The following is a 15,793-nucleotide window of genomic DNA, read 5'->3' on the forward strand; positions in this document are numbered from 1 at the left end:
TAGATTCAAAACAGTATGTTATACAGCACATAGAATTTAATTAGCAATCAGTAATAATAATAAAATATCAGCGCAATCCCCAAACATTTGTAAATATCAAAGTAGACCTTAGACCTTAAAGTAAAAGTACTATAGAGCCTAAGAGGAGCATGGTATTCATTGGACCAGGCCATTATTTTTATAATTTTTAGAACTAATAATCTAATTACAGCTTTAGATTTTTGGCTGAAAACTACTAGGAAATACAGGGTGGGACAAAGTAAATGATACTCCTGTAACAAATCACTTAATCCAGACTATGGCATACTTTTCAAAATAAATCACCACTTCTCTCCAAAAATACATCACAAGGAAAAATTGAAGAAGAATCTATCAAGCAATTTAAGAGAAATGGTCACTTTTGTCATATATGGACCTTAACTGGAGATTGATAAAAAGAAACAAAACGTAAAAAAATAACACTATAAGGGAATTTGAATATATGACAGAATATTAAATGATATTGTTTTTAATAATATTATAATATGTTTTAAGAGAACCATTATATTTTTAGAGAAACATGCTATCTATGGATAAAATTGGATGAAAAGATAACACCTTAAAGATTTATTTCAAAATAATATAAACACAAAAATATCAAGTAGTAAGGGAGGAGGTGAAATAATAATGATCAGGTTCAATGGCCCAACTGTAAAATCTGGGTGATGGTTTCATCAGAACTTATTCTATATTCTTTCCACATGTGTATATATATGTCAAGTTCTCCATTACAGAAGTTTTATCATAAAAGGTGTATCACCATAGTGTTATAAATTATCACCATAGTGTTATAAATTATCATAAAAGGTGTATCACCATAGTGTTATAAATTATGACATGAGAAGTGACAAACTGTTGTATTCTAAAAATATAAATGAGTAAGACATATTTGTTCTGGGAAATACATCTCAAAACTGTTTTATCAGTACTTGTCTTTGGTATGTCTTTGGAAAATATTTGTAAAGGAACAAATAAGAAAAAAGAAAGTTACTTCCAAATAATAAGTGTGTATGTGTATAATTTCTCTGATTATTAATGATATCATATACTTTTTCACATGTTTGTTCACCATTTGGGTTTTCTTTAGGGAAAAGTGCTTGTCATTAACCAAAAAGCAATGACAATTTGAGGTATTTTTTTGTGTGTCTGGATATACATACTCTATTGTCAGAAATGTGAGTTGCAATTATTAATCTCACCCTGTGGTTTTTCGCTCTCAATATTGTCTACTGATAGATTAAAAATATTTTCATTTGCTATAGTCAAATAATTAAATGTTCTCATTGGAATTAAATGTTCCCATTGTAAGTATTGCATTCTCTATCTTGTTTTAAGAAATAATCCCTGCTCTGAGTCCATGAAACAATTCCTTTTTTTTTTTTGTTGGTACTAGGAATTGAACTCAGGACCTTGCACTTGCCAAGAAAGGCACTGTGTCACTGAGTTATATCCCTGGCCCTAACAATTCCTTTTTATTCATCTTTAAAGCTGTATCATTTTGTCTGTCTCTGGATCTGTTCAGCTTCAGTTTTTTTACCTTATCTTTGGGTCCACACCACATTGTTTTAGTTACTCTAAGGTATAACAAGTCATACCACCTGCTCTTTACTATTTGAGGTTATAATGACTATTTCTAGTCTTCTACATATCCATATCAATTTCAGAATCACCCTCTAAATTTCTACACTGAAGTTCTATGATTTTGAATGGATCTGCACACAAATCAATTTGAGGAAAATTGACACTTTAATAATACTGACTTGTAGAATCATGAACATTTCCACCTTTATAATTACTTATCTCCTTCTGAAAAAGTTTTTCTCCAAGTTTTCTCCAGAAAGGTTTTTATGCTTTTTATTATATTTATATTCCTAAGAACTTGGTACTTGTGATGTTGTTATACATATTGTCTTTACAGGTTTTTAATTTCTAATTGGTTGGCATTGAAATATAGAAATACAATTGATTTTGTATATTGATTTTTGTATCCAGAAACCTTGCTAAGCACTTATTAATATTTATAACTCACCAGTAGGCTATTTTGTATTTCTTATATAGCCAGTAATGTCATTTGTGATCACCTGTTTATTTCTTCCTTTTCAATCTTTAGCTATTCTCCTTTTCTTATCTTACTGCACCGCTCTGAATCTCCATTACAGTAACAAACTGAAGTACTAGTAATAAAAAGCGTTATTGTGCCATTTCTGACTTCAGAAAGGAAATTTTTAATATTTTTCCTAGTATATTTGTTATAAGTTTTCTGTAGGTACTCTTTAAAGACTTTCTTTTCCAATCCTATTTTGTACTGAATTTGTATTATAAATTAATGCTGATTTTTGTCACGCTTTTCTGCCACCTATTGGCTACATAACTTTTATATTCATTCTGATGACATGATAAATTCTGTTAATATAAAATAAAACATACATTACTAAGATAAACCCCACTTGGTCATGTTATACTTATTTTTCTTTTTAGTTATTGCTTGATTCATACTGAGTATTTTCTCAGGGTACTGTTTTTTTTGTTACCAGGAATGGAACTCACAACCTTGAGCTTGCCAGGTAGGCACTGTGCTGCTGAGCTATATCCCCGATCCAAACATATTAGTTTTTAACTGTATTTCAAAATAAGTTTGTTCCATACTCTTTCATCCTTGTGTTATTCTTGCTAGAATTTGATATCTACTCATAAGATGATCTGGGGAATATATTCTTTTTTATCTTCTTTTGAATATTAGTTCATGTAAAGCTTGAGTTTCTTTACATACTTGGTAGAATTTGCCTGTAAAATAAAATAGATCTATAATTTCTTTGGAGTGCTTTGAATTACTAAGTTTCTCTAATGGTACAGGATTTTTTCATTTTCTATTTTTCTCATATGTTTCTTAAGCTTGTATTTTTCTATGAATTTGCACACTTTTCAAAATTTTCAAATTTACTGGAAAAGTTGATCATAATATCCTATTATCTGCAGAATGTTCTTTTTGCTGGAATGAAATACTTGTTTTTCAAATGAAAAGGTATAAGCCTTTTAATTTTCCTTTCCAGTCTCAGAAGATTATTTTGCTATCTTACTGAAAACCACAATCATTGAAATATCAGCAACTTCAGGGTGGTCAGTAGGTTCAGTAACCTGTACTCAAAATTACCTAAGAACAAAGGTTGTCTGTCCTTAATACTCTCTAGAGTGGAATCACTACTTCTTTCTTTGTTAGTTTGGTTCAATTCAATTTCATCCATTCATTAAACAATGTAAGGATCTTTTACTTCCTTAGATTGATTCTCAAGTATTTCTTTTTTTTGATGCTATTATAAAAGATGTGGTTTCCCTCATTTCTCTCTCTGAGTTTATTTGTGTACAGGAATGCTACTGATTTTTGAGTGCTGACTTTATATCCTGCTACATGACTGAATTTGGTTATTAATTCTAGAAGTCTTCTGGTGGTCTTTTATGGGGTTTTGGGTCTTCTATATAGAGAATGATGTCATCTGCAAATAATGGTAATTGAACTTCTCCCTTTACTAGCTTTATTCCTTTTATTTCTTTCTCTTGTCTAATTTCTTGGGCTAATGTTTCCAGAATATTAAACAAAATTGTAAGATACCAAGGATAGATGTTCTTGCTCTCAAAATACTTGCTCCTTGGAGGGAGAGAACTTCTGGTAAAGAAATAAATACAATCTCAAGACATGAGTTTTACTTGTGTATGCTACAGAGGAAGCCAGTTATGGAAGCAAGAGGAGAGGTAGTCTTACTCTTCTTTTATAACATAGTGCTACAAAATGGTGGAGGAGCAGGAAAAGAGAAAGTTGAGAAAGACAGGGATAGCATCCTGAATGGATTTACATATCATACCTAGGAATCTCAATAGAGGATATGTTGTGATAGCATCAGAAGCTTTGAAATCATCTGATTTGCACACGTTAGGAAGTTAGGAATGAAGAAAAATGTTGAGTACTTAACAGGATTAATAACTCAAACAATTTAGAGTTATATAGAGAACCATATCCTATTAGCAAAATACAAATTTTCAACATATGAAAGTCTTAAAACCACACTAAAGGTTGGAGATGAGAAGCAGATCATACTTGTTCCCAAACAAGTAAGACAGTTTAGGGAAGAAGGCAGTACAGGCAAGCATTTTAAACTCCATACCTATAACAAGATGCTCCGTAGGGACACTCAGGTCGCTCCTCAGTCTCATCTTGACCCGTGATGGGCACACCTCCATAATCACTATCGCCAGGGTGGCTAAAGTGCTGAAAATGCACAGGATTCTTTCTATAAGGGTGACAAATATATTACCAGGAAAAGAAAATTACTAGGATATTCTAGATTTTTAGTGAATATAGCATGAAACAAAACAATATACATCTGATGATTACAGAACATGAACCAACTTGCTAACCGATAACATAAACATAGATGACATCAATATGGTATGTTGATGATATGAAATTCATGACATCTAGTCAGTTCAGGATTCTTATGGAAACATAATGACTTTCTGGTGTCATGTGACAGGTTAAGAATATTAAAGGATAATTTTCAAACATTTCTTTACACAGTAATATAGGTATATAATAAATATATAACATAAATTTCCCAAGTATACAGCCTTTAAAGACTTAATAAAGTAAACACAAATATTTACTATTAGTAAAGAGTTTTAAAAAAATATTTCCAACATTGTGTAAAGTCCTCATGTGCCCCCTTTCAATCAATGAACCCATTTTACAATGTAAAGGCAACTATCCTTGTTTAGAAGAAACACTTCAAAGTGTTTCTCAAACTCTTGTCTCAGTACTCTGTGATACTCTTAAAAATTAATAAAGGTTGAAGAGCTTTTGTTCATGCAGATTCTTTATACCATTAGAAAATTTTGTGTTATTATGTTTCTTTTTTGTAAGAATCTTTTGGTTTCTGTCTTGTACTCTCAGTAACTACTTTGAAGATAATGATGCACAGAGCACAAACTTCTTTTCTCATTATTTTGCTATAAAACTTAGTTTTTCATAAAATAAAAAATTAAAAAGGATAAACTGCAAAAATACATTTATTTCTTTTAAAATAATTAAATCCTTTTACATATTATCACAAATAACATGTCCTAAGAAAAAAATTTGTGGAGACATAATGCCTGGTTTAAAAAAATGTGTCTAACTTCTCATATCTGTTATTCATTCACAGTGACACATGTCATATGGCCTCTGTGAAAAAGAAACCAACAAAAAAATCTTAATAGTACTATGAAAAATAGTTTTGACCTAGCAAATTTATCCGAGATATGTCCTTGGAAACTTCTACAGGTCTCTGGATTGTACTTTTAAGAAGTGATATTATAGAAGATTAGTATTACTTGGTTTTTAACTTAACTGGAAATGCATAGTACACACTTTGAAAGTCTAATTTTTATATTTGTATGGTTAATCCCTGTTGCTACATTGTAATAGTAGTGCATTTTCATTACTGTATTACTCCATTTTATAAACCTGTTACACTTTATCCATGTTACTCTTGAAATTGTGGGTTACTCAGGCTGCTTACTTTTATAAATGATACTGCAGTAAGCATTCTAATGTAAGGCTTTCTGGTACACAGAGATAGACATTTCCTGAGGACATCGTGAGGAGTGGTCATGGATATGAATATGCTTAAGTTTGACCAATATTGCCAAATTTACAAAATGACTGTATTAGTATCACTTCCATTGACAGCTATTAGAGTAACAGATTTTCAAGAATTTCACCACCATCTGGCGATTTTTTGTTTTGTTTTTTGTTTGTGTGTAAGAGTATTTTGGTTTTGTTTTTGTTTGTGTGTAAGAATATTTAAAGCAAAGTTTTTTGTTTTGTTTTTGTTTGTGTGTAAGAGTATTTAAAGCAAAGTTTTTTGTTTTGTTTTTGTTTGTGTGTAAGAGTATTTAAAGCAAAGACTGACAACCAGCAGGCCAAATCTGGCCTATTGCCTTGTTTAAAAATTGTGGTAAAAAATCCATAGCAAAATTTACCATCTTAACCACCACAAGGGTTCAGTTAACTAGTGTGAAGTACATTTACATTATGTATAGCAAATTGCCCCAATTTTTCCACCTTGCAAAATTGAAATTCTAATCCATTCAAATAAAACTCACCATTTCCCCTACCCCTGTCTGCTGGTAACTGCTATTCTAATTTGTTTCAATGATTGGACTATTTTCAGATAGTTCATACAAGTGGAATCAGAGTATTCATCATTTTACGGCTGGTTTATTTTACTTAACATATCATAAAAGTTCATCCATATTGGAACTTATGTCTGAATTTTCTCCCATTTTAAGGTTGAATAAATACTCCACTGTAAGTATATATTGCACGTTATCCATTCATCCACTGACACATTTAGGTTCCTTCTACCTATTGACCACTGTGAATAGTGTTGCTGTGAACATGGACGTGCAGATAATTCTTTTTGAGATCCTGCTTTCAATTCTTTTGAATATCCAGCATAGAAGTACTCGATTTTATCATGTGGTACTTCTCTTTTTAGTTTATCCACAGTGGCTGTACCACTTTGGTAGAAATGGTGTACCATTTCCACCAAAGGTGCATCGAGGGTTCCACTTCTTCAGATTTATTATGTCCTGTTTTGATTTGTTTTTCATAGTAGCCACCCTAATAGATGTGAGGTGACATTTCATGTGATTTGCATTTACCTAAGGATAAGCAATGTTAAGCAACTTTTCATATGTTCTTGGGTTCTTTATATGTATTCTTTGGAAAGATGTTTATTCAAGATCTTACCTCTTTCAATCAGGTTATTTTTTGAGTAGCAGTTCTTTGTAACTCTGGATATTAACTTTATCAGATACACAATTTGTGTGTATTCTTCTACCACTCCATTGATACCTTTTTATTCTGCTCATATATAGTTTGATGCATAGAAATTTCCAATTTTGATATAGTCTTGTTTAGCTATTTTTATTTTTGTTGGCTTGTGTCTCAATGTCATACCGAAGAAAACTTCATCAAGTCTAACGATGTGAAGACGTTTCCTGTTTTCTTTTATGATATTTATAAGTTCAGGCTTTTTATTTAGGTCTGTTAAGGTTTGTATCTAGATATACACCCAAAGCCTCATGCAGTCATAGGTGGGGCTTTTCAGAGGTGGCTGGACCGAGGGTATGTGATGCTGGGATCAAGGATGTGATGCTGGGATTGATTCAAAGTGTGATACTAGGATTAAGGGTGTGAGTATTACTTGCCCTAAGGGTGGGTGGCATGGCTAAAATATAAGAGATAGAAAGAAGGCTGTTGTTGCTTGTTGCTTGCTGCTTGCTGCCTTCTGCCTACCTGCTCTCGATGCCACCCTGCCTTAGAGCCAGCCAGCTATGAAATGGAACCTCTACAAACTCTGAGCTACAATAAACCCTTCCCCCTTTAACTCTGGGTGTTAGGTAGTTTGTCTCAGCAATGAGAAAAGGAACTAAGACAAGGTCATTGATCCACCTTAATTTTTAAATATGATACAAGGTAAGCATCTAACTTATTCTTTTGCCTGTGGATATCCAGTCTTCCTAGTACTATTTGTTAAGAAAAAAAAGATCCTATCCTCTCCCTTACTCAATAGTTTTGACATTGTTGTTGAATATTACTTGACCATATATACTAGGGTTTATTTCAGGGTTTTCTATTTTATTCTGCCAGTATGTATTTCTGCCTTTGTGCTAGTACTACTCTGTTTTGGTCACTACAGCTTTGCTAGAAGTTGTGACATCAACAAGGATGAGACCTCCAACTTGATTCTTTTTCAACAGTATGTTGGCTATTCAGGATTCCTTAAGAGTATATGAATATTAGAGTGGATTTTTCTATTTCTGAAAAAATAGAACATGGATTTTTGATAAGGATTGCATTAAATCTATGGATTAATTTAGGTAGTGTTGACATCTTCACTGTCCATGTTGTCTAAATCTACTTGCTTGTGCCCTACAACATCAAAGCTGAACAGCTGCAACAAAGGCCACACGGCCAAAGACATCAAACATATTTATTGCAGGGCCCTTTAAAAAGTTTGACAAACCTGGACCTGTAGCACCGTGTTTTAATGTGTTTCCCTAATGACTAAAAATCCTTAAAAACCTTCTTATATGCTTAAAGACCTATTTTGGTGAACCTCTTTTGATCCTGATCTTTACTGAGTTGTCAATCATTTTCTTATTGACAGTGAGTTACTTATTTTGGATAAAACTGCTTTGATACATGCAGAGCAAACATTTCATCTGTTTTACAGCTTACATTTTCATTATTTTAAGATTACACTTCAATTTCACTAAAGTAGTAATTTTAATATTCTTCAGTTGACCGACTGGATTACCTGACCATGATTATTAGTTTTTGTCACACTCAGGAAATCTCTGCTGCTCCTATACCATGCATATATTCTCCTACATAGTCCTCTACTAACTCTATTGTTGTATGTTTTAACTTCTTAAATCCATATGGAATTTATTTTTTTCTGTTAGGTAAGGAACAGAAATTAAGATTTATTTTTCATATGAATAACAAATTACCAAATACCACTGATACAAAGTCCATGATCCTTAACTCCTGGATCATCAGTGGCACTTTTGTTATAAAGACAGCCATGTAGGTTTGGGTATAGACTCTATTATTTTGCACTGTTTGTCCACTCATACTAATACTATACAGTTGGCTATGTGGTGGGGTCTTTGAAGTTTGCACTTGACTGTTTCAGTGTTCTGGGTCTTTTAGCGTTCTGTTGTAAAATCAGCTTATCAATACACACACACACACACACACACACACACACACACACACACACCCCTACCTTCTTAGAAGGAATTTAATAAAAAATTGCTCTGAATTTATAGGTCAATTTTGGGTAAATGTATATATCCACAATATTGAGTCTTTTAATGTATACAAGTGATACACTCCCCCATTAATTTAAGGCTTATTTAATGTCCCATCATAATTATCATATATGTCTTGTATGTTTTGTTAGATTTAGTCCTAAGTAGTTAAGGTTTTGAGACTACTGTAAATGTTATAGAAATGCATTTACTTTGAGATATTACATGAATCTAGTGCTGTGTTATAACTTATTAATGCAAATAATTTATCTGAAAATAATCTGAATTTTTTGTTTTACAATCATGTCATCTTAAATAATTATAGTTTTATTTCTTCCTTTCCAACCCATATTAGTTATTTGTTTTTCTTCCTTTATTGTATTATCAATGATCTCTATTATAATGTTGAATAAGAGTAGAAATAGTAGGCATAGTTTAATTCCTAACATCATGGGAAATTTTTAACATTTCACCATTAAGTATGATTTTAAATTCTTAGTTTCTGTAGATATTCTTCATTGAACTAAGTAAGTTTTTCTAGTTCTATACATTAAGAATATTTTTCATAAATGGAATGTTAAATTTTATTAAGTGAGTTTATATACTGAGATGATTATGACTTTTCTGTTTAATCTGTGTTATAGATTGAATTGTGCCCCTCTAAAATTCATATGGTGAAAACCTACTCCCTAATGACTGTATTTGGAAACAGAGCCTTTAAGGAGATAATTAAGGTTAAATGAAGTCATATGGGTAAGGCCCTATCCAGTATGACTGGTATTCTTATAAAATGAGGGAGAGACACAAGTGAGGTGTTAGGACAGAAGAAAGGTCATGTAAAGGCAGACAGGGAGATATCAGCCATCTATAAGTGAAGGAGAGAGATCTCAGAAGAAACCAAACTTGCTGACACCTGCTAAAGGACTTCTGGCCTCCAGTACTGTGAGAAAATAAACTTCTGTTATTTAAGCCTCCTAGTGCATGGTGTGCTATAGCATCCTTTAATATTGCACACTAATATATATCCCTCACACACTAATACAACCTACTAATATGGTAAATTACATTCATTAATATGTAAATATTAAACCAACTTTGTATAAGTCAAATTTAGAATAAATATAGCTTTGTTGTAATATGTAGCTGGAATTAATTCATTACTATCTTATTTAGGATTTTTGACTCTATATCCTTATTAGATTTTACTAGTTTCATGAAATGTGGTGGAAGATGTTTTTTTCTAAAATCATATATATACACATACATAGTTCTTTTTCTTCCTTAATATAATTCACTAGTGATGCAATCTCAGACTTTTCCTTGTAAATATATTAATTTAATTATGAATTTATTTTAATACATATGTGACTATTTTGATTTTACATTTCTACTTATATCCATTTTGGTAAGGATCCCCACATATACGCATACACACAAATTTGTTCTTTACATATTCACTTGCAGAAGGGACAAAACATGAGTAATGGACTTGCTTTATAACCCAAGTTATAAACATGAGTTCTTACCATAATTAGTACAGTACCATGAAAGCAAGAATTCAGGCCCACAAAAAGACAATAATCCACTCATGGTGGCTCTGCCCCCATAACCTGAACACTTCCCTCTCTGCCTCCCGTCCCAACACTGCCCACCAGGGACTAATTTTCTACCACATAAGTATGGAGGACACAGTCAAACCACAGTACCCTCTTCAGCTCTATTGCTTCTTACTTTAAGTTTATCTTATATTAGCATGGATACACAAGCTCTTCTTCACTTAGAGTTTATAATTTTTCTTCATCTTTAAAGTTTCAACCTTTATGCGTCCTTAAATTTAAGATGTGAGTCTTATAAGTAAATAGAGGGTTTTTTCTTTTCATCCAGAAAGATAACATATTGGATAAATAGGAAAAACAACACAGTAAAATGATAGAGTTACAATCAGGTATATCAAATAGTTACATTATATTGTATTTAAAGAAATCAAATTATCCCCAATCAATAATGAGGACTGTCATTCTTAAATGCATATGTAAGAAAACAGGAAAGACTCATAATCTATGATCCAAGTTTTCACTTTAAGAATTTAGAAAAGGCATGGCAAATTAAATTTAAAGAACATGGAAGAAAAAGATAAAAGGGGTAGAGAAGAAAGTGATGAAAAGAAGACATAAAATGGAAAAACCAAAGCCTGCTTATTTGAAAAGACTAACAACATGAATAATCCCTAGAAAGACTGAAAAAGAAGAGAGAGAGAACAGAGCAGGAGGGTGTGGGGACAGATTACCAACACTAGAAACGAACAAAATGGACATCACTAAAACTCTTCCAGACATTGAAAAGATAGAAGGATAGTGAAGAATACTGTAAAACAATCTTATTCCTGTCAACTTGAAAATTTGAAAGAACTGAACAATACTTCATACTGTATATTGCATTAGTGCTGTACACAGGTTCTAAAAATCAGACATGAGTTGAATTTTCTCTTATTAGCACATATGAAATGTATGCCTTAATTATAACTTGTAGGAAAAGGAGATGAAAAAAAAGAATTAAGAGGTGCTATATACATGTACCCACCCACACAAGGAATGTAAACATTATGCACTGTAACCATGTACTCATAAAAATGTTTTGCATGTTTTGCATGTTGTATAAATTCTGCTTAGTATACTCAATAGTCATTCATATTTGTATTCATATTTCTCCTCTGGGTATTTATGCTTCAATATCCAGGGCCTTGCCCACTTGGTAAACACTGAAATCCATTTATGTTGTCCAAGCCCCATGAGCTTCCCCAAAACTCTGCTTGGCCTCTTAGCTCTTGGGTGACATCAAACATTTGGCAACTGTCACAAGGGGAAAAGGAGATTCAAAATTCTGCGGCCTTTGATGTTTTCAAATGTGAGTGTTCAGTGTTTCTAGTTGTTTTCAGTAGGAGGTTTTGTGTTAAACGAGATGCTTCACCTTTAACAGAAGTAAAAACATTACAATATATACCATTAATCCTTAGATGATTTATGTGACCTTATACAGACAAAAGCTGCAAGCTATAACTAAGGAATACATTTCAGATGTGCTAATAAGAGACAATTCAACTTATGTCTCATTTTCAAAACCTGTTTACAGTACTAATGGAATATACAGTATTAAGTAAAAAAATTGTATGACGCTGAAAGAGTAAAATCTTCAAAAATATTTTTTTGGAAATAACAGTTCCTACAAACAAAGTTAGAGGGTATTATGATCTTACTAATTCATAAAGGTTTTAAATAAGATGTAACTGCTCTAGAAATGTTGAATTTGAAGTTTGTCTGGGTTTTACTGGTACATGCCCAGATATAAAATTCAACACAGAAATTTGTTGTGGAAATACAGATTTGGAAGTTGATAGGATGGAACTGAATAAGACTAACCTTAAAAATAATGTTCTGTCTGTCCTGAGACAAAAAACAAATAAATAACTGGAAATCAAATATTGAATACTAAATATTAGATCTAATAAAAAAATGTTACAAACAGTCTGAGGTAAAAACACTGTGTAGACTAGACAATGAGCAGGTTAGAAGAATATAGAAATGTCAGGACAGAAATGTCAGAAAAGGACTCAGAAAAGACTGAATATGAGCAGGGTTTCTAAGCAAAAGAAGCAAGACGAGAAGAATGGCAAGTCCAAGGGTCATAAAATAGCACAACTGACTCAAAGATTACAGGACTTGAGGACCTTCCAGACCATGTTAAGAAAACTCAACTTCAGTCTCTCAAATATTCTATGCAGAAAAATAGTATTATTGGACTCCCTTCCATCCTTTTCTTTATTTTCATCTTTGTTTTTATTTTCTTAGCCAAGTCACTGAGGCAACAGTGAGGAATGTAAACTTGGAGGCAAGTAGGGAGGCTTAGGTAATTCTTCACTTGTCCCAAGGGGAGACATCAGTATGAACTGAAGCAGTAGCACTGAAGCTAAAGAAAATTATTTTTAAAATGTTCATACATAACGTGAACTCAATTTATGTTATTTCCCCATTTTGTTACACACATAAACAATTTATTTTCAAGGTTTCAGTGTTACACAGTTTTCAGATATTACTAGGGAAAAACTGGTTTTTCTCCAGTACCGGGAACCGAACTCACGACCTTGCGCTTGCCAGGCAGGCGCTTTTGCCGCTGAGCTAAATCCCCAGCCCCACTAGTAGGGAAAAACTGAAGAATTTACAGTTAAGCATTATTGACTTGAAAATAGAAACTTTCTCATGGCTTCCTCACATAGCCCTTTCTCTGTTCTAGTACCAGTAAACATATTTAAATTAACATGTATTTTTATCAAATATGAATGAATAATTATGATCTTGATAAAATATTTAATCACCCTTCAACAAAGATAAATGACTGTACTCACTAATACCATGGACTGAACTGTGTCTCCCTTAAAATTCTTATGTTGAAGCTCTAATCCCCTGTATTCAGAGATTGCCCTCAAAAAATAATTAAGATTAAATGAAGCTGAGTGTGATGGCACAAACCTATAATCCTAGCACTTGAGAGGGTGAGGCAGGATGACTGCCGTGAGTTCAAGGCCAGCCTAGGTTAAGAGACGTTGTCTCAAATAATCAAACAAACAAAAAGATTAAATGATGTCACAGAGTAGGCCCTAATCCAGTATGACTGGTAGCCTTATACAATGACAAAGGGGTATTAGCGAGGCACTAGAACAGAGAAAGGGCTACGTGAGGACGCCATGAGAAAGTTGCCATTTCAAGTCAAAAGGAGAGATCTCAGGAGAAATCAAACACATCACCACTTTAACCTAGGAAGTCCAGCCTCCAGAACTATGAGAAAATATATTTCTATTGTTTAATTCACCTAGTCTGTCATATTAAAAATCAAAAGTAATAAAAGTTTATAAACTTCTATTCTGCAAGTTTTTATTTTATGTTCCAAATGTACTAAGGCCACTGAAAACAGAAATAATTGGGTATAAATGCAACAATTAGAACTTTAAAATTGAAAAATATGGTTATTCAAGCACTAAAATGATAATGCATTTTAAAAAGAAATAGTATGAATATAAAACTATCAAAGTATGTGATGTAAATATACTATTTACATATAATACAACAAACTACTAGAATGTACTATTAAGATAGTTGTTTTAGAAGATACTATGGTTATTTAAATAGTAATACTATTTAAACTATTTTGTAGTTTAAAAACTACAAAAATAGAAAAGAAAACACAGAAATATAATAAGCTACCTAAACACATTCTAAAATTATCTAACTTTTAGACTATACAACTACTTATGAAACCTTTATTCTAATGGTAAGACATTAAATAAACAGGTATTTAAGTCTGAGTGATTCAATTTTCAAGTCTGGATTCCTCAGTATTCACAGCCTTTCATTAGTCAGCATGTCTACATATAAAACATTTAATTCCCCATTGTATCTTAAAAGCATTTGGCAGGATTTGCTAGAATCCATACTGAGAAAGTGCAAACCAGAAGAAACATGGTAAAGTGCCTAACATTTAGGCCAATGGGGTTTTATTAGGTTTTTAATACACTATATGATATATATACATAGCTACACGTTATTGAAATAATGGAATTATATGCTACTTGTAATTTCATTTTACCTGTAGCAGTTTGCTCCATACATGCAGGATGACCTCTTGACCTTGTTCTCTTGTGAACTTTGTGGAAGTGAATCAGTTGCCTTTGCCTGTAAAGCTTCAGAACTGGAAGGTTCAGAGTTGGACTTATGACGAGATCTCTGAGACTCACTGAAGAATGACTTGCCTTGGACACTCGAACTCTCAAAAAAGCTCACTGCCTCATCTTGTTTATTTAGTGTTCCTTTAGTCATGTCTTTATGTTCAGAAATCTTACCAAATTCCACAACTGGAATTTCATTTCTCTGTGTATTAATCTTCAAAGTACGCATATCTGGATTACTTAACATGGTAGCAGAAAATGATTCAGGCATTTCCTATAAAAAAAGAGAAATAAATGAAACATTTTTAAAATTATATATGCACCAGGTGTGGAGGCACACATCTGCAATACCAGCATTCAGGAGGCTGAGGCAGGAGGATCACTGCAAGTTCGAGACCATCCTGGGCTACAAAGTGAGTTGAAGGCTAGCCTGAACTACATAGTGAGACCCTGTCTGAAAAAGACAAAAAATAAATAAATAAATAAATAAATAAATAAATAAATAATATGTATGCATTAAGCATAAGAGCATGAAAATACAAGATCCATGCAATATAAATTTTTAAAACATCAAGATTCACATTTTAAAGGTATTAAAAATACCACTACTTTCTATGTCTCTAGTTTTCAAACTTTAAAAAAATTTTTCAGTTATTATAAAATAAATCTACACTTGTAACAAACTTTTATGACCATGTGACACATTCATTGAAAAAATAACCAGAAAAAATATACACAAAACATAAGTTAAAACATTTTATTTCATTTGAATACAATCTCTCTCAAAAACAGCTCTTCAGTGTTGATGTTCAACAATGTGTCATGCTCTTACTATGCACTGACTGTATTATTTCAGCCAGTCAGGAATAGTGCCCACATAATCGAATCACCTTCAAAACATATGAGGCTTGGGGGCCACTTTAGGTCTAAACTATAACAACATATGTCACATGTTAGGCAGAAAGATACTAGAAGGCTGGGAGACAGGCCGCTTTGAAAAGTGATGAAAACATCATTTTTTTTTTCTCCCTTTGCTTTCTTAAGTCATTAGCTACAGGTGAAATCCATACAAGCTTGTGGTTTCAAACTTTAGCTCAAAGACTATAACATCCTCTGCGCATGCTGATAAGGCCCATACTAGTTCAGACTATGGATTAGGGGATGCTCACAGTCTCAGAACAA

General features: G+C 32.5%; 1 protein-coding gene across 6 annotated transcripts in view; it reads right to left on the reverse strand.

Annotated features, from left to right (window-relative positions):
- Positions 1–15,793, reverse strand: part of Aplf (aprataxin and PNKP like factor) — a 110,529-nt gene that overhangs the window by 29,629 nt on the left and 65,107 nt on the right. For 5 of the 6 annotated variants that reach the window (XM_013514729.1, XM_013514732.1, XM_013514727.1 and 2 more), the window contains 2 exons: positions 14,533–14,885; positions 4,197–4,322 (listed from right to left, as the gene is read on the reverse strand). In XM_013514729.1, coding sequence (XP_013370183.1) covers positions 4,197–4,322; positions 14,533–14,885 — 479 coding nt within the window. The remainder of the gene's footprint in view (positions 1–4,196; positions 4,323–14,532; positions 14,886–15,793) is intronic. The other variant, XM_005385664.2, reaches the window with a different exon arrangement.

The sequence above is a fragment of the Chinchilla lanigera genome, unplaced genomic scaffold (assembly GCF_000276665.1).
Source record: "Chinchilla lanigera isolate Chin_1 unplaced genomic scaffold, ChiLan1.0 scaffold00023, whole genome shotgun sequence".
Classification (NCBI taxonomy): Eukaryota; Metazoa; Chordata; class Mammalia; order Rodentia; family Chinchillidae; genus Chinchilla; species Chinchilla lanigera.